General features: G+C 35.3%; 1 protein-coding gene across 1 annotated transcript in view; it reads right to left on the bottom strand.

The window, feature by feature from the left end:
* Positions 1-2820: 2820 nt before the first annotated feature.
* Positions 2821-22193, bottom strand: part of LOC108608395 — a 53228-nt gene continuing 33855 nt past the window's right edge. Inside the window, exons 3-8 of the mRNA XM_017999750.1 lie at positions 12762-13072; positions 10623-10700; positions 10199-10331; positions 4663-4906; positions 3463-3560; positions 2821-3333 (exon numbers count right to left, since the gene is read on the bottom strand). Coding sequence (XP_017855239.1) covers positions 3056-3333; positions 3463-3560; positions 4663-4906; positions 10199-10331; positions 10623-10700; positions 12762-13072 — 1142 coding nt within the window. The 3' untranslated portion in view covers positions 2821-3055. The remainder of the gene's footprint in view (positions 3334-3462; positions 3561-4662; positions 4907-10198; positions 10332-10622; positions 10701-12761; positions 13073-22193) is intronic.

Below are 22193 nucleotides of genomic sequence, written 5' to 3'. Positions count from 1 at the left end.
ACATTAATTTCTCAACAAGTTCTTAAGCGAATTATTTTTTAATGAAACGTAGTTTTGCTTATTAAATATTTTATATATAAGCAGTGTTGGTTACTGATTTTTTCTATCGATATCCTAAGCAGTCACACTTAATTTTTCTATTTTTCTGACTCAAATTGAAATAATTTTATAGCTGTACTCACCTTTGCTTTTCCCCATTTGTTGCTGGGTATAACAATTAAACTTTTGCTGCTTATGGCCCGCACATAAAACAATGCCAGGCGCTCTTCGCCTCTCGCTTTTGGCCGCGCTGTTGACTTTTAAATTGCATAACCGCAGACCCTGCAACATGAGCGACGTTGACGACGTCTCAAAGTTTTCATTCAGGTGGACAAACAAACTTCAGCAGCTGCACTTTTTCAACTGTCTGCATGGCCGTTGTGCCTGCGGAGATTTTTACGTTGTTGCAGTCAAATAAACAACAAAAGCAACAACAGCAACAACAACAACAAGGGCGGCTTAACAATAATAACAACGGCAGCCATTTTGCGTCGACAAATGGAATTGAACCGCACTGACGACACGGTCAACTTTTTACGCTTGCCACTGTTAATGGGTCAATTTATCTGGCAAGTTGCGCTGACAGTTAACAAAATATATGCATAGCAGTCAACAAGAGCAAAAAATTAAGTCAAAATTGCAGCAACTCGCTGCTGTTGTTGCTGCTGCTACAAAATTGTTGCAACTTTGGCGCCAACTATTTTACAGTTTTTAATTGCAACAGCGCACGGCATGTCTGCCCCGTTGACAATGTTGACAACGGCCTAATTAACTGTCAACATTATTTACCTGTCAATTGTGTGGAATCTTTCCAGCAACTGCAACGGGCGTGCACAAAATCGAGCTAAAATTAAAAGCGAAAATAACAAACTTAGAATGTGTAAATTAAATAAAAGTGCTTTAAGATGTGTATAAAATAAGTTAATTTAAAAAATATATAAAAATATTAATAAAGTAAAATAAAGCTTGTTAAAAACTAATTTATAATGTGTGTAAAATAATTAAATAAATATAAGGAAAATATTAATAGTTTATTAAAACCTTTAATTATAAAAATAGTTTGTTGAATTGTAAAGTAAATAAAAATACAAATAAATGTATATATAAAATATTTTAAATTTAAGAACAATATATTTTTAGTTTAGATGTAAAATAAATTAACATAAAAATAATAAATGAATTTTAAATATTTTTAGTAATATTGGTTAACAATTTAAGGAACATTAAAACAGTAAGCAGTATCCATTCAATTGTTAGTGCTATTAATTTGTTTTGAAATAAAGCAACAAACTAATTATGTGACTTATGATAATGAAAAAATTAAATAAATTTAATAAAATATAAAGAAATTGATTCAAAAGTCAACTATTGTTATAACAATATTGTTATCTATAGCAGCTGTAAAGCTTGAACAATTTATTTCGCGCATAATTTGCTAAACATATTTTTGTTTATTCAACTGAACAACAAACATAACTATGGAAATAACATTTATGGGTCAAATTATAAAATGATTATAATTTGAGTTAGTTTATAAATAGCAGCAGCATTTAGAGTGATTAAATTTAGCAATGCAGTTGAGACTAATTAGCTGTCAGTGGCTGGCAACAGACAAAACAAATGTGCAAGCTTATGTATATTAAATAGCAGCGGTAACTGAATTAGAACGCGAGCGCATAACATAAATAAATGCTTTGAAGCATTTATCAATACGTTAAATTGTTGGCGTGTAAAATATTTGCCCACAATTAAGTGAAACACTGACGCGTGCTGCAAATAATTTATGATTTTCATTTAAACAGCTCAACTGCGAGTAATTAGGCGACCGCATACACACGCACGCACAGAAATGCATACATCACTCATACGCACAGTGTTGCAGAGGGCAAATTAGAAAGCGTTGCGCTTTACTGACCGCCAACACTTCGCGGGCGCCAGAGTGCGTGGCCAGAGTGTGCGGAGGCGCAGAAGGAGGCGGAGCATGTGTTGAGGTCGCCATCAACAGGCCATATAAGCTGACCGCAGTTAGTTAGTGTGCGTGTGTGTGTGCGCAGTCGAGTGAGAACTTTGCGCCTTGGGCCCTTAGGGCAAGTACACACACATACACACATTACGCATACGCTCCGTGTGGCATATTAATGACTTGTCGCTGAGTTTATCTGATGCGCTTAATATGAAACGCTTTGTATTTTTTCATATACAACAAAATATAAAGTCTGTCAAGCTGTCTGGGCAGCAATAATTACAAAATTACAGGGTGTTTATTAATTGAAAGCCGCAAAGGAATTTAATTAAAATAATACACAGCACAACACAAAAGAAAATAAAAACAACAACAATTTCAGTTAATTAAACTTGCATATCAAATTAAAATTGAAATAGTTTGCAGCAAATTTAAGAAAATGCATTTGACTTTAGTTTCAAGTTGCTTTTATTTTTTTATGTTGTCGAGCTTTAAAACATTTATATGTATGTGTATTTAGTTAATGCAAGTGTGTGTGTGTGTCTTATAATAATATGCAAGATCAGCTTATATTACAATTATATAGTTTGTTATTGTTAGTTTTTTTTTATTTTTGTTAGCAAGCAATGGAAATGTGTAAGCTGCAATTAAAATTCGTAATTAGTTAATTGTTATTGTTGCTCAATAATCATAACTGTATTTACAAGCCAATCAAATTAACCAGGTCATTAATTTTATTTTATTATGTGAAACGGCAATTTATGCAGCTATATTATTATTATTTTTTTGCATTAAATTTAATACAACAATTTACGCATTGCAATTACATTTGTAATTATTGAATTTTAGCAGCTATGATGCCATTTTTTACTTTTTTGCTTATAACTATTTTTAGTGTTTATGTACGCTATGCATCAAATTAACACTAAATGTCAAAGTTTATGTGTGTGTGTGTGTGTGTGTCAGTTTGCATTTTACACATATTAATTATCGTTATCTATCAATATAAAATTATGTACAGTGGAGCGCTCTCGTTTGCCTGCGGCTTAATTATCATAAAGTGCAGAGAGCGCTGCTCGTGGCCTCCGGCTCCGTCTCCGGCTGCTGCTGCTGCTGGCCTGGACTGGCGTCGATGTCATCATAATTGATATGCACTAAGTACAAGTTCGAGTGGCTCGAGCGACTGTCACTGTCACTTCCACGCGCCAGCAGCCATCGCACCACAGCGCTGGCCACCAGCATTAGCACAAGACTCGAGTTGAGGATGCTGCTGCTCCTCCTCAGGCAGCTGCCATTGGCATCGCTCTTTTGCATGGCCGCGGGGCTCTCGTCTGTGCAGCGTGTTAGTAAAAGAAGTGGGTGGTTGGGTTGGGTTGGGTTGGTTGAGTATTGTTAAGCAGTTAGTGGGTGTGTGCTAATGTGGCTGATGATTGAAGCTCTGGAGCTCTCTCTCTACTTACCATTAATGACATTGACCACAACACTGGCTGCCTCCGCCGTGGTTGGCATGCACGTATAGTTGCCCGTATCCAGCAGCTGGGCATTCGCAATTCGTAATCTGCAAAAAGCAAAGAAAAAAGTTTAAGCAAAGCTTTAAGCAATTTCTCAGCAAGGGCTGCAACATCAATTTTTAACAGAATATACAAATAAAAAAAAAAATATTTACAAATATATAGTATTTGGTTATTGTAGCAGCAAAAAAATAATAAATTTCTATCAATTAAAAATATTTTTTGAACTTTATCATTAAATGTATTAACTTTAGCTTTTAATTAAATTGCAATTAAATTCATTTAAAATAAATTATTAAATAGCAATTATTTTAAATTTCTCAGCAAGAGCTGCAACATCAATTTTTACAGAATATCGTTTAGCACTTAATTGTTATATCAAAAAAAAAAATATATATATAATATTGAAAATATTTGGCTATTGAAGCAGCAAAAAAAATAATAAATTTCTATCAATTAAAAATATCTTTTGAACTTGCTTATTATATAAATGAGCTTTAACTTTTCATTAATTGCAAAATAATTTTAAATAAATTATTAAATAGCAATTCATTTTAAATTTAAAAACAAATATATATAATATTGAATATATTTGGCTATTGTAGCAGCAAGAAAATAATAAATTTCTATCAATTAAATAAATCCTTTGAACTTTCGTATTTAATAAATTAAATTGCAATTAAATTAATTTAAAATAAAATTTTAAATAGCAATTAATTTTAAAAGAACTTTTATTTGAAATGATTCTAACTATTTTGAAACTCAATTGTTAAATTAATTAAATTAGGAAATTTATAGGTTTAACTTGCATAAATTATTTGTATTTAAGTATTTCATTTATATATATATATATTCTTTTGCGACTGTTGCTTAGCTGTTAATGTAGCCCTGGCATGCACAGTTGTTGACCAATCAGTTGCCACATGAATTCTCCAGCATCATTGATCAAAGATGAGTTAAGCAAGCAGCTACTGTGTTTACTGAGCTGGAAAGTGCACAGCCGCAAGCGTCACCAGCCACGCCCACGCCCACACCCACAGCTACGCCCACACCTTACAGTTAGCAGCTTAAGCTTAAAGCGTGTGAATAGCGAGCTTATGTTGCTGCCGCTATGGAAAATCAATTGGCAAACTGTGTGTGGCTGCTTACCTGCTCTGCAGCTTCTCGCCGAGCGTTGATTCCATTGAGATGCGTTGCAAGTCGATGGCTACATCATTCGGGTGTGCCACAAAAGGCGACAATATGTAGGCGCCGCGATACCAGTAAATTGGCCCAATATCCTGCGCCGATGTCGCCGGCTGTTTCACATGGCAGGTGAGCGTTATGACGCTGCCCACCTTAACGTACAAGTCCGTTGGACCGGCTATAATCGCTTTGGCATCTGGCGGCGTCACTGCAAGCAGAACAACGTGCAACGTGCACAGAATTGATTAAACGCATTGCTAAGAAATCCCACAAATCAACTGACTGACTACAAGTGACAATAGACAATTCATAATGAGCTACTAATAATTAATAAGCCGAGTCTACATAGCAACGTGTTGTCGTTTGAAATTTGCTGGAAAATCAAACCGAATTTAGCACACATAACTTGCTAAGCAGCTTGGCTTTAAATTTGAATAGAAATTGCTCAAAGCATAAGCGCAGTGTTGGAAAGCATTGCATAGTTGCAGAATAACGATTTTTAATCGATAAAATGCATTAAAAAACTTAATATAGTGTAAAAATTTATAAAGTCTATAAACAAATTCAATTTAAATGCATGCTAATAAAACAAAAAATAAAGTATATTGATGTATGTTGAAATTTTGCTGTCCTATTTTATGTCGATTAGTTGATGGAGTTAAAAAAATAACAACAAGTCAAGCCCAACAGCTTATTAATTATTTAAAAAATATTTATATGCTATCAAAATAAACTCAAATAAATTCTGTATACAATTTTTGTTATTTTTAATTTAAGTTTTACATTTTTATATTTTTGTATTTGATTATTTTAAATTTGTATATCAAATGCGTGTGCTGCATTGCCACAAATAAATCGATAAATCGCGTGTAATCATCAGCGCATTTGTTTCCTCAGACACACTTAAATATTTCAAAATATAAATAAAAGTCTATCTAGCTGGAGCATTGTTTATAAAGTCTACCTAGTGTATGCTTAACGTCAAATCAGAGTGCTTAAGCCCCAAGTTAGCCAACTAACTAACTGAATGTGGGGCGTGGTCTGCGTTGCGTTGCGTTCTGCATTGACAGCTTTGTTGTTTGTGTTTAGAGTGCGCTGAAATCCGCTTGGCCACTTGGACGAGCGACTGCTCACTCTCTGCATAAGCTCGGCACATCATTAACAACGTCAACATTTGACTTTGTTCACAAACTCGTCGCTAGACGCAGCAAAAATAAAAGCAGCAACAACATTAAACCAATTTTCAATGCCTATAAGAGCAGGCAACTGTGTGTGTGTGTGTGTGTGTGTGTGCCGCGCATTTGTCTCTGTCTGCGGCAGCTGGCAACGCAGCAAGCGGAGCTTATCTTGGCTACAAAATCATGACCAATATTAGAAAGCCACAGCAGCAAGCATCAGCCCTAACCTAATGGCCCCGTACGTGCTGATACATGTGCTTACCAACTCCAATCCCCACACACACACATACACGTAAACGTGCGCGTGTGTGTGTTTGGGGCTAACAACACTTAAAATGTGTGTAAAATGCGTGCAGCAACAACAAGAACAGCTTCATTCACCCTTGCCACGCCCCCGCAAACAATGGAGGTCAATGATACCAAAGCGCACACACCCATTGGAGCCACCCAGAAGCCAGGCCAGGCCAGGCCGGGCCAGGCCAAAATCAAATATGTTCAGCTTACACACATTGCGGTTACAAATTTTTATGTTCTAGTTGCGTCATTTCATTAAGTTTTTCTTCTTCTTCTTTTATGTTTATAGCGCACATTTGATAACCGAGCGAGCGAGTGAGCGAGCGAGCGAGACAATTGCCCCCAAAAAATTGATTTGCCATTTAATGACCAGCTCCAATCTCTGATACGATGTTGGCCACTTTCAGCGCTAGGTGAGTAAAAATAGAAAGTGAGAGAAAAGGCCAATCCGTTTAAAATAAAAATTAAGTTTAGCAGCTTTCAAAATTAACGATGGAGAGAAAAAAATCCTTTTAAATTGGATGAGAATTGAAAAAGTGTTGGCAAAAGCAAAGCAATATTTTAATATATATAAAAAAAAAATTGATATTCAAGCTCTGGAGATATATTATTCCAACATTTTATGTCAAATCTTTATAAGATTAAAAACTTATAAATGCCAATAGCTTTCAAAAAAAAACTGCTTAGAATCTTATGATGCAAGAAAAGGAGAAGAAAAATAAAGTAATGAAAATTACTCTCAAAAACAAAAAATAATTTAGACAAACTTTATGTTAGAGACTATCACAAGTCTATTTTAAAATAGTTTTTAGGAACTATAGGAAATCTTTAAAAAATTCGGCATATTTAACATTATTGAAGCTAAAATCTGCGAAGTTTTTTGATAGGATTGCAAAAAACTGAATAATTGAGATTGAATAAAACTCTTGTGGTGCTTTTCTGTCTTCAACCAATATAAAAATAAGAGAAGATTAAAGTTTAAGTTCCACGTTCTCAAAAATTGACAGTCTATGCGACTAAGCTATGCAGTGCTTACTGAAAATAGTTCAAATACACTTTACTACTCAAATGGATAATGCCTGCCCACACTTTAATAGATCAAATTAACATATATTACATCTTATGTAGGAAGCTGCAGGCAAAACCTGTTGTATGCAATTGATATTGCTCGCTAGCATAGCTTTAGTCTGGCTTAAGTCTAAAATATAATTTGTTTGGATTCATTGTGCAAATATTTTTGTGCGTTGACAGGCTAAAAAATTTGCAGACTTCAGTGTGCGTAAAGCCGGTGACAGAATATTTTATCACGGCGCACAACAGCACGCCGGGCTTAAGCCAAAAGCAGCCAACGAAAATCCTTGCTGCTGGCAATTTTTATATTCCACATTTTTTTTTTTTACAAATCATTAGCATAAATTTTTACTTGGCATTGCCGGGACTTCCTGTCGCCGAGGCCAAAATCCAGAAAATACAAAACTGTTTGTGGCTGCCGTTGCAGGTTGCTGCTGTGGCTGCTGCTGCTACTGTTGCAAGTGCAACGGAAGCGAGCAGGCAGGGGGTGGCATATAAAAAAGAAGAACATAGGAAAACAGGAAGCTACAACGTTGATATGACTTTATAGCTGTTGATGAGATTTGCGCTAGTCTGCGAGACGTAGCTGAGAGTTATAAATAATGCTCATGTTGCCGCAGTCAACAATCAATTTGTAGCTGTGAACTCCCCAGCTGAATGCCACAACATCTTCAGCTTAATTGAAACGGCCGCAAGTTGTGCGAGAGCAACTAAATTGCTGAAATGTTCCACTGGGGAGAACACACACAAAACAAAATCAAAAGCAAATCAAAACGATAACGTAAACGAAAACTAAACCAATCAGTGGCAAGTGAAACGTGCTACGAAGCAAACTATGCAATAATTTCAATTAACTTTTACGCAAAAAGGCGCACAAAATACAAATACAAACACACACACACAAATAAATAAAACTTTGGCACATGATGACAAACAGACTGAAAACTTTTGCCCCGAATCAATTCAACTGAACATGAGCGCGCCAAATCGAAGAGAAAGTGTGTAAGCGAGTTGAACGTGCAAGCGCCACAATTTATAACAAACTAACACACACACGCATACACACGTAAAGCAGACAGCTTAGCTGAAACGGTAAATGTTGCATGCAACGGAAATCCATTGTTGAAAACTTGTAAAATGGCCAAACAGCAACGAGGCTGAGTATAAAAAAAAAATGAAAGAAAGAAACGCGTACTCAAAGTATGCCACACACACACACACAAACGCCCTTAGGGGGCGTGCCACAAACGCCCTTGTAACGCTCACTGTGGTGTATATTACAGGCAGCATATGAATTTAGTATTGAATTTAAATGCAAATTGCGTTTGCATGCAAAACGTGTAGCAAAGTGAAAGAAAATAAGCGCCCCAACAACAACAGCAGAATAGACAAAGTAACAACAGCACAGCAGGTTGGCTAACACACACACACACACACACACACATAGAAGAGTAGCAGAATATTTATTTTAAGCCAAGTTGAAATACTATGTCTATATAAAAATAGCACGCAAAGTGAATCTTTGGCATTCATTTATAAGCAGATTACATGACTGGTTTTCAGCAATTGTTTTTTATAAAAATAAATATTGTTTTTTAATCAAGCATATTACTGATTTAAGCGTATACACTTTTTTAAAACAATTTATGAAATTTGTGTTAAGCAAAAAACTGAAAACTGTGCCATTGACAATGATGAAAAAAATTGTTGCAGTTAAAAAGTTTGTTTGGTTGAGCATTGAAAAATGCTAAAAATGCCACTGCACTTAAAAAAAATACTTTAAAAATATTATATTTAAATTGTAAGTTAACGAAACTATTTAGCTGCGAGCAAAATAAATTTTAAATTAATTATTATAGCAGCTCAGATTAATTTCTAGCATGTTATCGATGCTATCGATATTAAACACCTGAACTATCGCTGTTTACTGTCAACCTAACATAGCATACAAAAATTAAACTATTTTGTGTAATGTTAAAAAGTTTGTTTGGTTGAGAAATGAAAAATGCTAAAAATTTAGCAGCACTTAATAAAAATTCTTTAAAAATATTAAATTAAAATTATATGTTAACGAAATTATTTAGCTCTGAGAAATTAAAATTATATTAACAAAACTATTTAGCTTTGCGCCAAATAAAAATTTATTTAGTAACCCATTTTAAATTATTTATTATAGCAGCTCGTGTTATCGATACTATCGATATTAAGCACCTGAATTATTGCTGCTTACTGTCAACCTAACATAGCAGCTAACAAACTTGCTTATTATAAACCACGTCTAATGCATTTAAATTGTTTAAAACCTGCAACTACATTTATTTAAGCAATCAACTAGCTTCACTAAAAGTTTATCCAACGTAGCAATTGGAAATTGTCTCTGCTAACATTTGTATGTTATTTTAAATAAGTCGCAAGGCAATTTAAGTTAAACTCTCTGGAGCTTACTGCGAGTAAATTATATAAGACATAATCAGCTGAGCGAACAAACTAATTTATATCCACTATATACTTATATCAGCTGCAGCAGCAGCAGCGACTTTTTAACTTTCGCTTGCATTTTTTTTATTAAATTTCTGACACCTGGCTTACAGTTTATAAAGCAAACTGCAAGCAAGTTTTAGTGAGTACATGGACACACGTGTGTATAAATTGCATATGTGTGTGTGTGTGTTTGTGTGTATATAATTTACAAAATATTCTGCGCTGCAACTGACGCATGAGTAACAAAAAGTTTATGTAAATTTTTGGTAGCTGGCTGCAGCCAAACTAAGCCACACAGCCAGAGCAGAGCAACTGACAAACTTTATGTTCAATTTAAAAGACTTGGGGGCGCTCGCCACGCCCACTTTCAGCAGACGCTCAAAAAGTTGCAACTTGGCGGCTGGCTGGCAGTCGTGCGAATAGAGAACTCGCTGACAATGGCATGTCCTAGTCGGCAGTTCTACTCCTTTACTTACCTATGACATTCAGGCGAAATGCCATCGAAATCTTTGGCTCCGTATTCACTTGGCACTCGTAGATGCCGCTGTCACGTGGCTGCGCATATTTCACATGCAATGTCCAATCCTTGGAGTCGGCGGTGCGTACAACCTGCAAGCAAATGCATAGATAGATAAATCGTTGAGCCAACAAGAGGATTTCGGGGACGCTGCGCTACATGTGTCCTTGGGCAAATTTAATCAATGCACACAACTTGGTACTGCGTAGAGGGGGGGGTCCAGGTACGGGTAGGGCTTGAAGCTATGGAATTGCATACGCAATTAAGCTGACTTGGCTTACAAAATGGCCAGCAGAGCCTTTGGCCATTTAATAAGTCAGTTAGTAGTTAGCTGTAGCGTGGGGGGTTGTTGAACAGCAGCTAACTATATTACGTATACGCACCTTGAAGCGCTCATCAGATGTGTAAGTCAAAATGCCTGCAGTCAGAATGTGCAAATCGCGTTTCCTTATCCAAGATACCTGCAAATAGAAACAGACACACACACAAATACAGTTTGACAGCGAGACAAAAGCACTGGCAGCGCTTAAGTCAATTTTAAAAATTGCTTTTGCCCAAAGAAAGGTTGAAAATTTAATAAACCAAACGCCAAAATGAACTAAGCGCTGCCCCCACAACAACAAAATGAAAAAAGGGAGAGAAAACTTTTACAAATGCTCTTGCTATAAAGAGCAGCAGACAAAGCGATTTGCGAGACACAGCATGAGAAAAAGAGAGAGAGACGAAGAGAGACCTGTAGACGAGCAAGTGCGTGCCCAAAATGTCAGCGGCTTAATGTGGCCAAAGCCTTCGAAAAAAAATGGTGACTGCAGTGTCCCAAAAAAAAAAAAACGTAAGCAGCAGCAGCAGCAGCTAAAAAAAAAAGTAATCTGCCGCCGGCTGCCGCAGGCTAACAAAACTTTAGTTCGTTTCAAAATGAAAGGCACAGCGAAATGAAAAAAAGGCAAAAGCAAACTCCACACAGCCAAAACTAAAAGTGTCAAAGTGGCAAAGCAACCCACGCAAAGCGAAAACGAAAAAAATTCAACGAAGCGTAGCACAAGTATTCAAAAAGGTGCCACCAAATCTTGCACTTCGCCCACTGACGAATTGACGAACTGACTGACGAGCCAGCGATGAGTGTTTTAAGCAGACGCAATAGGCGGCGCTGTGGGCAACGCTTTGGCTTAAGTACAGCTAGGTAGCTGTTTGGCTAATGCTATGCAGAGTGTATGAGCCATGATAGACGAAGCGGCCGCTTCAAGTTAACTGCTGCGTGTAAGCTCTAAGCCAAGACAGCTGCTGCTGCAAATTCATTGTAAGCTGCTAACAAGCATTCGACCTTCGACTGGATGCGAGATTAATGATGCTGCTGCTGCTGCCCCATGTTGTAAGCAAAAGTTTTTCACACAAATATATTTTTAAAGCAGCTGTAAACTATTTTTGTGTGCAAAATTATTGCGAATGGAAAGTTTTTTATTGAAAAACTGCAGTCGAGCGCAGCAAACTAATGAATGATAATTCACAATGCACTTAAAAGTTTAATAAATAACTTAAATTGGCAGTAAACTGTTAACGATATGCTTAACGATACTATCGATAGTTTCAGTTTAGCTATGTATGCAAACAAATTTGGTGTTAAATTCAATTGAGTTTGCTACTATTTAAACTATCAAAATTTTAATTATTATGAGATATTTATATATGAATATTTAAATCTTGCAGCAGTCTGTTTAATATATATTTATCGATACTATCGATATTTAAGCTGTTGCTGTGCCGCTGCCATTTTCACATATCAAAGCAATCAATTGAGCGAACGAGCTTAAATTTCATTGCCATAAACTTAAAGTGCTAAGTGGCAGCTTAAAAAATTTTCACACTCAATTCTATTTTTCTATGGCAACTGAAAACTGAAGTTCAATTTTCGATACGCAGAAATAAGCGGCGATTAAACAAGAGCCAAAGGAAAAGCGCAATGCAGAGAAAAAAAGATACAAAACTTGATGTAGCAGCGTTGCAATCAATAGGTGGAACACAAAGCAGAATTAAAAATAAAGCAAAAATCGAAAAGAATGTGGGAGAGAGAGAGCGCAAAAAATGTAACACAAAGCAAACTCATAAACTTAACTTTGGATGCCAATGGACTAACAAAGGAGCAGTAAACAGGAAAAGCAGCAGCAAGACTAAGGGCTGCGAAATCGTTGCGTATTATTCAAGACCAGAAAATGACCAAACGCTGCCAGATGAGATATGATGATGATGATGTTGCTGATGCAGCGACAGCGACAACATCAGCGACAGCGGAACCGGAAACCGATACGAGTTACTGAGCAAACTGAACACAAAAAAAAGTAGGGAAAAAAAAAGAAATTGGCGACTTTGGCTGTAACTTGATTTTCAGCTTGACTAGTCCCGCTGACAGGGTCAATATTTGCACGCTGAGCGGTTAGTTAAAAATGCATAAAAAAATGTGAGCAAACTAAAGCTGCGGCAAAACGCATTTAAAAGATAAGCGACGGTCGTCGTCGTCGCTCACTTACCGACTTATCGCGCAGATTCTCAACGCGACAATTGATGGCTGCGGTGTGTCCAGTTCGCGCTGTTATATTCCTTGGCATGCCAAAGTCAAAAACTGGCGGCGAATAGTTAGCCTCATCCACTTGCCCGTCTTGCTCCTCCAGCTCGTTCTCAAACTGACCCAACTGCTTATGGTTGTGGTGCAGCTGCAGCTGATGTTGATGATGTTTGTTGTTGTCCAGGTTGTTGTTGTTGCTTTGCACCAAGTTGGCTATGTAGACATCATCTACGGCCGCCATGGAGGGCAACAAGTCGCTGTCAATGCCATTGGCAGCTGCAAAGCAAAAAGCAAAAGATCAAAAACTTTGTATTGAGTAAGCAAATGCAGCAATTGCTGATTGAATTGCCTAGGCTAACAAGTTTACACTTGCCGCAAATACTTTGTGGCCTTGAGCCAATTGAATAACGAAACAAGTAAATAAAAAAATAAATACATATAATTAAATGTGAAATGAACGATAAACATAAATAATCAATAATTAACACAATTAAATTTATATTTTATTCGGAAAATAAATCTTAAAAAAATTTAAAATAGTGCAAACTAATTACAATGCTTAAAAATATCATTTTTATATTATTTTATATATTTGTTGTAATTATTTCTTAAATAAAATAGATATCAGGAAAAAATTAACCAAATTGAAGCAAATTTTTATGGATTATTTTTAGCAATTGTTAAGTAATTGAGCTAGTTTTGGTTTAATTATTATCTTAAGCAATCAAAAATAATTTACTTTAACAGAATCATTTGTAATCATTTCAAATTGCCCAATCCAACAATAAACGTTTTAATTACTTGTTTACATTTTAAACAAAAACATTCTCATGACTAACAATTTAAATTTAAATGCTTTGCTTTGAGCTGCACTTAAATGCGCTTCAATAAAATATATATGAAATATTTTAGATTAATTGCTCTTTACATTTTTGCAATTGTTTTCAAATTCTATTGAGCACTCGCTATTTTTGCCAAGTGCAATGCAATTGCTGCTGTCAGGCATTGGATACGAAACCAAAACTTCATTTACAGCTTACAGTCGAGGCGTTTAGCAGGCAGAAACAGCAGAAAAAGTGCTCAGCCAGATGAAGAGAGAGAGAAAAAAACACGTTGAGCATACAACAAAGGGCATAAAAACTCATTGCATTCAGAGCGAATTAATTAAATGCCACTCAATGTGAAAAACGGAACTTAGACAAGCACTTGAGCATGTAAGAAAAGTCAAATAGCTTTCTGTATGCGCAACCCTTGCCACATGCCACACACACACATTGAGAGAAAGCAACAAATATGTGGCACGATGACATGGCATTAAGACAAAAGACCTAAAACGGAATGTTTAAATGCTAGTCGTAGTCGCAGTCGCAACTGACATGCAGCTTTTCAATTGAGTTTTGCGGAAAACGCTCGTTATAATAATTATGTAAGCATTTGCACACTAACAATTGTTGAATTTCCGCTATTATGCACGGACGGCGAACTAAACAACGGAAATTGTTTTTAATTAAAATAAATGTGCGCTTTAATTACGCATGCAAATGCTAAAATTTTGTATTTTTTGGACAATGCACAAATATTATTTGTAATGTGTGTGTGTGGAGTGTCATTAAAAGTTAACAGCAAACAGCTGCAAAGTATGCTACAAAATAATTATTGAAGACAACTGCAATTTGCATGTGCGCGCCATTGACCGTTAGCCAAAGTTCAAAGTTCACACATGCACTGTCAACATTTTCCATATTTTTTTGTTTGTTTTTGCATTTGATATTTTAATGAGCGCATAATGCTGACTGTCACTGTCAGTCACAGTCACAGTCACTGCTTGACAAGCACTCATAATTCACCTGAGCGCGACTGCATCTCAATTTACCTGTGCCGGCCCCTCCTCAACCATCATATGCTGGCTATCTAACTGGGTCACTCACTTTGGCAACTGCTGTTGCTGCAGTTGCACTTGAATCTTTTAGGCCGCTGTGGCACTTGTGCATGTTAGACACAAAAATCTAAATTATTTAAGTGCCCACACACACACACACACATACGCAGCGCCAAAGTGGGAGCAACCTAGCAGCTAGACAGGCTGAAATAGATGGGACACACATAAACACATCCGCTGTCAAAAGCTAGAATCCTTCCAACAATTGCTAGCAGTTGCTCTATAAAAATGATGAGCACAAGTTAAGCTCGAAACATGTAAATATTAAGTTTAAATTTAGATAAAAAAAAACAGTATCCATAAAAATATTTAACATTGTGTATTATTCAAATTGTTATGGTAATAAATAAATAAAAATTATGAGCACAAGTTAAGCTCAATTCATATAAATATTAAGTTTAAATTTAGATAAAAAAAAAACTTTAGTATTAATAAATATATTTAGCATAGTACTATAAAAATACTATGGCAATAAATATTAATAGAATTTTATCGATTTTATCTTTAATGCAATTTTGTATAGTTATATAAAATTATTATAAAATAAAATAATAAAAATAAATAATTCAAGTTTTAGTTAGTTTTGTTGTTCAATATTATTACCTAAGCTTAGCTATAATTTTTATTCAGAGCGTAAATTATTCATCAACAATAAATTTCCACTGTTGTTTTATTTTTATTTAGCAATATTATTTGCAATTTATCAATATTTTTTGCCATATTATTGTAGACGGACTAAAATAAAACTAATTATTATTTTCTAAAAAAGTAAATTATTTAAAATAATTTATTTACGCTCAATATAAATCTAAGCATCACATTGAGTGAATTTAGTTTGGTCAAAATAAATAAAATGCATGCTTGGCAAATAAAACGCAGCTTAGCTTGGCCTAAACTAAAAGAAAGGAGCACAAAAAAGAAATCAAATCTCTGGTAGTTTATATATAGCCTGCTATGCCATATTTTAAAGGCACAATACGACCTAACCCCAATCTGACTCCATAGGGTATAAAAAGTGCACTACATAGAGTCGCAAAAAAAAAGGAAAGAAAAAAAATCACAAAATGCAAAACGGGGAAGTGAGTGCAGCACTCGTGATTGTTGTTGTAGCTGTTTGGCTTTCTGCTATGTGCACACACACACGCAAACACACACACACACACACATATGAAGAGTCATATTTTTTGGCATCATTTAGATGCTCGTCGAGCAACTGATGCAAATTTAATTTGAACACCTCACAAAAAACGGCGCGTAACGTAAGAGAGCAAACTGACAAGCGCTTGTTGGCCACATATATATGTGTGTGTGTCTGTGTGTGTGAGTAACTATCTGCGCCATAACTTGCGCTTGAGTGTGTATGAACTGCAACTAATGATGTTGCAGGCACTCAAATGCGCCTTTTTGATTTAACGATCGAAATTCGCTATTTATTTTTTTTTTATTACTTGTTTTTCTATATAGAGCGAGAGTGCGGCAGGGGCTATATCTTAATGACTGGTGGTTATGGTTGGGCGCTGCCCGTTAGCTGCGCTTGATGTGCGCCTTTTTGACTTCTGTGTGTTGAGAGTTGATTTCTTTTTTTTCTTTTGCATAAACTTTATGCCTCTCTGCACAATTTGCTGCGCAGGCAATTTATTTATTTTTTTGCACACAACCGCGAGATAAACTTGACTTTAAAAACAAGTTGGCGCTAATAAACCATTGATTGACCTTTGCAATCAGCACAGCAATTGGCTGTTGTTTGTTTATGCAAAACAGCTGCTGTGCTTAGCTGCATATAATATGCCAATTTAGGTGTCAGCATTAAGCCCCTTTCGCTTGCCAAATCAATGCAGCAGCAGCAGCAGCACTTGAGCGCCAAATTGTCATAACAAACACAACAAAAATTGCATAAATCCGTATTTGCAGCTTAGCACAAATGTCTGACAGTAAGCGGATAAAAAATCAGGTTTTTCTTTCTAAAGCAGCAAATAAGTTCGATTGATTGCGTATACGACACAATGAACCACTCAAATGTTTTGTGCAATTGAACTGAGCGCTTTTGATTTTTAAATTAATATTCATTTAAGCAAAGCTACGCAACTAATATTTCTTTATATAAGTTTTGCGTATTATAGAAATTAGCTTAGCGTTAATATTAGCAGCAAGTTACAGCTAAACTTTTTTTAATAGAAAAAATATTCATTTATATTGTGCCTGTCTAATGGAAGTGTTAGTTTAGTTAAGTTTATATAATTTAGTTTCTTTTTCATTAAAAAATAAAATTATTTAAATCCTTGTCTTTTACTACTCGCCTATAAATTTAATCAAAGCTCTGCTGAGCTTAAGATTTAACAGAAAAATTTCTATTTAAATTAAAATTTAATGTGAACTGCATAGCAAAGCTCCCGCCTCATTAACTCCCATTCCAAGCTGAATAAATACATAAGTACAGTTCGCTGATATTATATGCAAATTAATTTAGGCCCTTTTCTGATTTTTATGCACGAACTCTGCACATTTTTTATCTTTAATTGCAGCTAAGAAAAAATTGATTGCTACTTCTAATCACACATACGCACAGTGGCTTAGCAATCATTTTAGTTTCGCTTTGCATTACTTTTATTTACATCAAGTTTTTTTTTTATAGTTTTATTTAAACTTTACACACAATTAGCACACAGCAAAAACATAAGCGCCAGCTTAAGCCGACCCAAGCGACCCGAGCCATTGAGTTTTAAGCGCTTAAGTACCAAACAGCTTAAAGCAGCAGGCAAAGAAAAAAAAAATGTAAAGGTTTCAGTAAAAAAAATTCAATAAGCTGCTGCCTGCTCAGTTTTAACTTTGTCTATGTGGCTGGTGTGTGTGTGTGTGCAGTATATTTATTAAAATTGTTGTGCGCAATTTTATTTTGCATATCAAAAGGCGTCAGTGGCAAGTCTTGCTGGTCTAGCTGAACTGTCTTTAGTCTGAGACGACTGCAGGGCGTCCGTAGCATGTTTTGCATTATAGTAAATTGTTTTAGCCAATGGCCGGGCTTGTCTTGTTGGCTTGTATGGGACGAAAAGCGTTGCGGTCATGCAAATAGCTGGAGGTGCATAAATGTTGGCAAATAAACTAAAACTCAAAAGCTGGCGGACTACGCTTTTAACAAGTCTCTGCTATTCACAGAGTCTGCTGAACTGCTGCGTAACGCTCGAGGCTGTTGGCTCAGCGTCACGACATGACACAACAGCAACATGCAACATCAGCAACAGCAGCAGCAACTCGATGACTGCAGCGCAATGTAATACGAAGATTAATGGCAGTCAGCAGCCTGCATTGACATGCCACATAAATTCCACAAAGCCAACTTGAAAAATAACCAAAGCTTACAAATTTAAGAAATTTTACTTTACTTTACTTCATTTTTTTGTTGTTTTCCATATTGATTTATGTTATATGGTCATTTGTTCAAAATTTATTACAACTGTTTAGCACAAATTGTTGCTGCATCTTTCCCCCGACTGATTATGCTCCAGAACGTCTGTGTATATTAGATCCTGTTTAGACTGGCTGTTACTACTGGGCGCTATAGTCGCCAAAAAAAAAATAATTAACAATTTAGACAAAATTTTTTATATACATTTTACATTGCACAGCTCAAGCACTAGAATAAAACTGAAACGTTCAAAGCTGCTGGCATTTAATTTAAACAAATTTAGTTCGCTTAGCCTACTATAAAAATTGTCTATCAATTTTAGCAGTTTATAATAAAAATAAAATTTCAGCTGTCAATCAGCAATGCCATGCAGAATTCATAGTGTGCGCACATAAATCTTGTGACTGTCAAAGTTTTTTTTTTGCAACAACAAAATTATGTGAAAGTTTATTAAGTTTGCCGTCAGGCATATTAAAAAACACTCGCAAAGCAGCAGCAACATTAGTGCGAAGCCATAAAGCAAATCACACACACACACATGCGCGCATATGATAATCACTGTGTGTGTAAAAAATGAGGGCGAAATCGAAGAACGCAAAAAATAACGTTGCCTACTTATGAGCGCCGCCAAGAGAACTACTTCAAAAACGCATAAAAAAATCAATGGCAGTGAATGTGCCGCAATAAATGTCAGCGGCAAGGCAAACAACAACAACAACATACAAAGCAGCAGCAGCAGCAACAACAATAAAGAAAATTGAAAACGAAAGCCAGCTGGCAACAAGAAAAAAAACAAACTTCAGTTTACATGTTGTGTGCCTGCTGGCGAAATTTTTCAACATTTTTGTTTGTATATGTGTGTGTGGTGGCTTATAAGCCAAGTTGCTTTTGTCATATAAAGAAAGCTGCTACATAGTATGCGTGTGTGTGTGTGTGAATTGGACTTTGGGGCTATACAAATTGAAAATCCGCCATAAATTGAAGCAGCCAACGACGAAGCTGATGACAATTTATTGTTCACACTTGTAACTGATGATGGTGCTTACGCACACACACACACACCTAAAAATACACACACACACGTGCAACAATTTGTAGGCCATGTGTTTGCTCTGCGCATATTTCATTGTCTACAAATTGCACAACATTATTTTGTTGACTCAAAGTCAATATATCTACTATATAAGTATGAAATATACATAAATGAGCATACATCAATTTCCAGAGAGCTTGGCGCAACTTTAATGTTTTTCGCCGTCGCATGATTTAACTTAAAGTTTGTTAAAACAGCGCGCGCGTTGTGTAGCGCATAATAAATTTCGATTTTATTTCAGGCTATTTTTCTAACTGGTCAAACGCTCGTCGTTCGTCGTCGTCACATTTAAATTCATAACATGGCCAAAAGAGCCAAAATACTTGGCATTAGATTTATGAGCTTGGCGCTAATAACAGCTTTAGAATTTTTAACAGACATAAATAAATTTTATAAGCTCTGCTGCTGCTATACGTATACGTAATATTTATAAGCTTGAACAGACAACTTGCAGCTTCATTTTGTTGTGCTCCTGCTGAGCCTAACCTTTGTTTAAAGGCAACAGCAAAAGGCTTTTTGACATATTATGCTATAATTTCTGTGGCAAAAACGTTTAGTTGAGCTACATAAATAATAAATAAATAAGCTAAACACATGTGTGTGTGTGTGCTGCATGTCTAAGGCGCTGAACCTCTCTCATAATGATGGGCTATGTGCTAAGCATGAAAGCTGTTTCCTTTCTTCTTGTTGCTTGTCTTGATTTACAGCTTGTCTGCTTCTTTTTTTTTTTATTTTTTGGGCAAAGCCTTAAAATTAATTTGCATTTTGTTGACGCAACTGCCTTTTACATAAATATTTTAAAACAATTCTAACGCAAAGTATTTTGTTACATTTATTTTAATTGTATTTATATTTTTGCTCTGGGGCTGTGCATTTTGTATAGATGCGCATATCGATATGCAAATGCGGCTTAGTTGCCAAATTGAAAAAGTTTTCTCTGTGTGTGTGTAACTAATAGTCGTAAATATTTATGCATCCATGTGTAAGCTCTCAAATGAAATTCAAATGTGTCTACAAGTCCGTCCAGCAGCCCAATCAGCTCAACTCCGACTTAGTTTTTGTCGTAAGTTTAGTTGTTGTGCTCTCTCAATTGCTTCTCAATGTAGCAGCCCAGCAGCTTTACCAATTTATACAAGTACATATATATCTATATCTGCTTTGCTATCTGCTTCGTTTTGTAATAAGCGCAGATTATATCAATTGAGAGAGTAAGAGAGAGAGAGCTGCTAATGAAATTACATTGAAAAATTCGTAGAAAAGGCAAAAGCACAAGCAGCTTAATTATCAAACGCACAATTTGCTTCGGCATGGCCATATGCAACTATATACTACACTAGACAACAAGTGGGGCATATTTATTGCTCATCATAGAATTTTATGCATATGAGTGTAAAGAAAAAAATTATTTTTAAATGATATTTACATTTTTTTTAGACTTCTAAGCATCTTTTTTATTTTTATTGATTGATTGCCCCTGTGCGTTTAATAATATTTTTTTTGGTTAATAATAATTGCACAACAATCTATGAATATTTTATTCAGATTATATAAATTTATATAAATTATTTTAAAATGAAGTCAATAGCTTTAAAATTAGTTTGGAGACTGGAGCTGATATCTAAGCTGACAAATTTTTAACTATGAAATTAAAGTTTGTATCAATTTCAAGCAAGTGAAATATTTAAAGCATCTTTTTTATTTTTATTGATTGATTGCCCCTGTGCGATTAATAATATTTTATTTACATAATAATATTTTTACAATCTATTCAGATTATTTATAAAATTCGAAATTAAAGCTTCATTTATAATAAATTATTTTAAAATGTAGTCTTAGGCTTAAAATTCATTTGGAGACTTAGCAGCAGATATATTCTAAGATATTGATAGTGATTGATTAAGTATGACAAATTTTTAAAAATGAATTTAAAGTTTTCATCAATTTCAAGCTTTTTGCAAGCGAAATCTAAGCATATTGATTGTTGCTTAGTGTGATTAATTTAGATAACAATAATTGCATATTAAAGCGCTTTAAATTTACCATTTATTCACTTGATTAAACTTTTCGCTCTCTCTCTCTGACTGAGTCAACAGGCAATTTGTGCTCGAGCTGCACGTTTTTATACAATTTTAAGCAACTCGAGCTCTAAAATATTAAACAATCTATATAAGCGTTGGGCAAATATGCGCTGGCGCTGGCTCTGGCTCTGGCTCTGGCTCTGACTTGGCAGCAGTTTTAAGCTTCATCTGCATTGGCTGCTGGGGCAGCTAATATAAATTTATGGTCATAAGAGCGCAGTGTGTGACACAGACACGCACAGCAAATTAAAATCAACTGGGAGCAGTCATTATGGAGGCTTTCACTTTCGCTAATGTGTTATGTGAAGCGAGTCAGCCAACCAAACCTACTAAGCCAGCCAACCAGACAGCGCGCGAGTTAACAACCAAGCACACACACACACACATGTATGGAAGCGCGTGTGCTTGTGTGTGTGTGGTGGGTGGGAATCTGCTTAGGCAAATAGGTCGCCAGTTATACACACTGTCGCACTTTAACGCGCTAGGGCTTACATTGTAGTCGCCGTATTTGGCCAACTGTAAGAATCCGTTAGCTGTACACAAATCAACAACTAACAAATACACTACACTGTTTAAATATATTTAAGCAAATGCCTAAGCTTAACAACTGTTAGACAGTAAATCAAATTCTTGAGCTGCATCAAACCAAACTTAAATTTATATTTATTAAATATATATTTATATATTCTGCATCATTTTGTTTTATTAACAAATTAATTATAACTGTTATTTTTGTATTAAAAGCAAGAAATTAACTTTCAATTTGCAAATAAATAGCAGCAAATAACAATTAATTTCAAATTGTATTTTAAAAAATTATTTACTGTTGAAGTTTTTATTATTCAAATTAAGTTACGTTAAAATTGCTTTTAAAATAGACTCAA

This window comes from Drosophila busckii, chromosome 2L (genome assembly GCF_011750605.1).
Source record: "Drosophila busckii strain San Diego stock center, stock number 13000-0081.31 chromosome 2L, ASM1175060v1, whole genome shotgun sequence".
Classification (NCBI taxonomy): Eukaryota; Metazoa; Arthropoda; class Insecta; order Diptera; family Drosophilidae; genus Drosophila; species Drosophila busckii.
The sequence above is the reverse complement of the archived record's forward strand: the minus strand, read 5'-3'. Positions and strand labels throughout refer to the sequence as shown.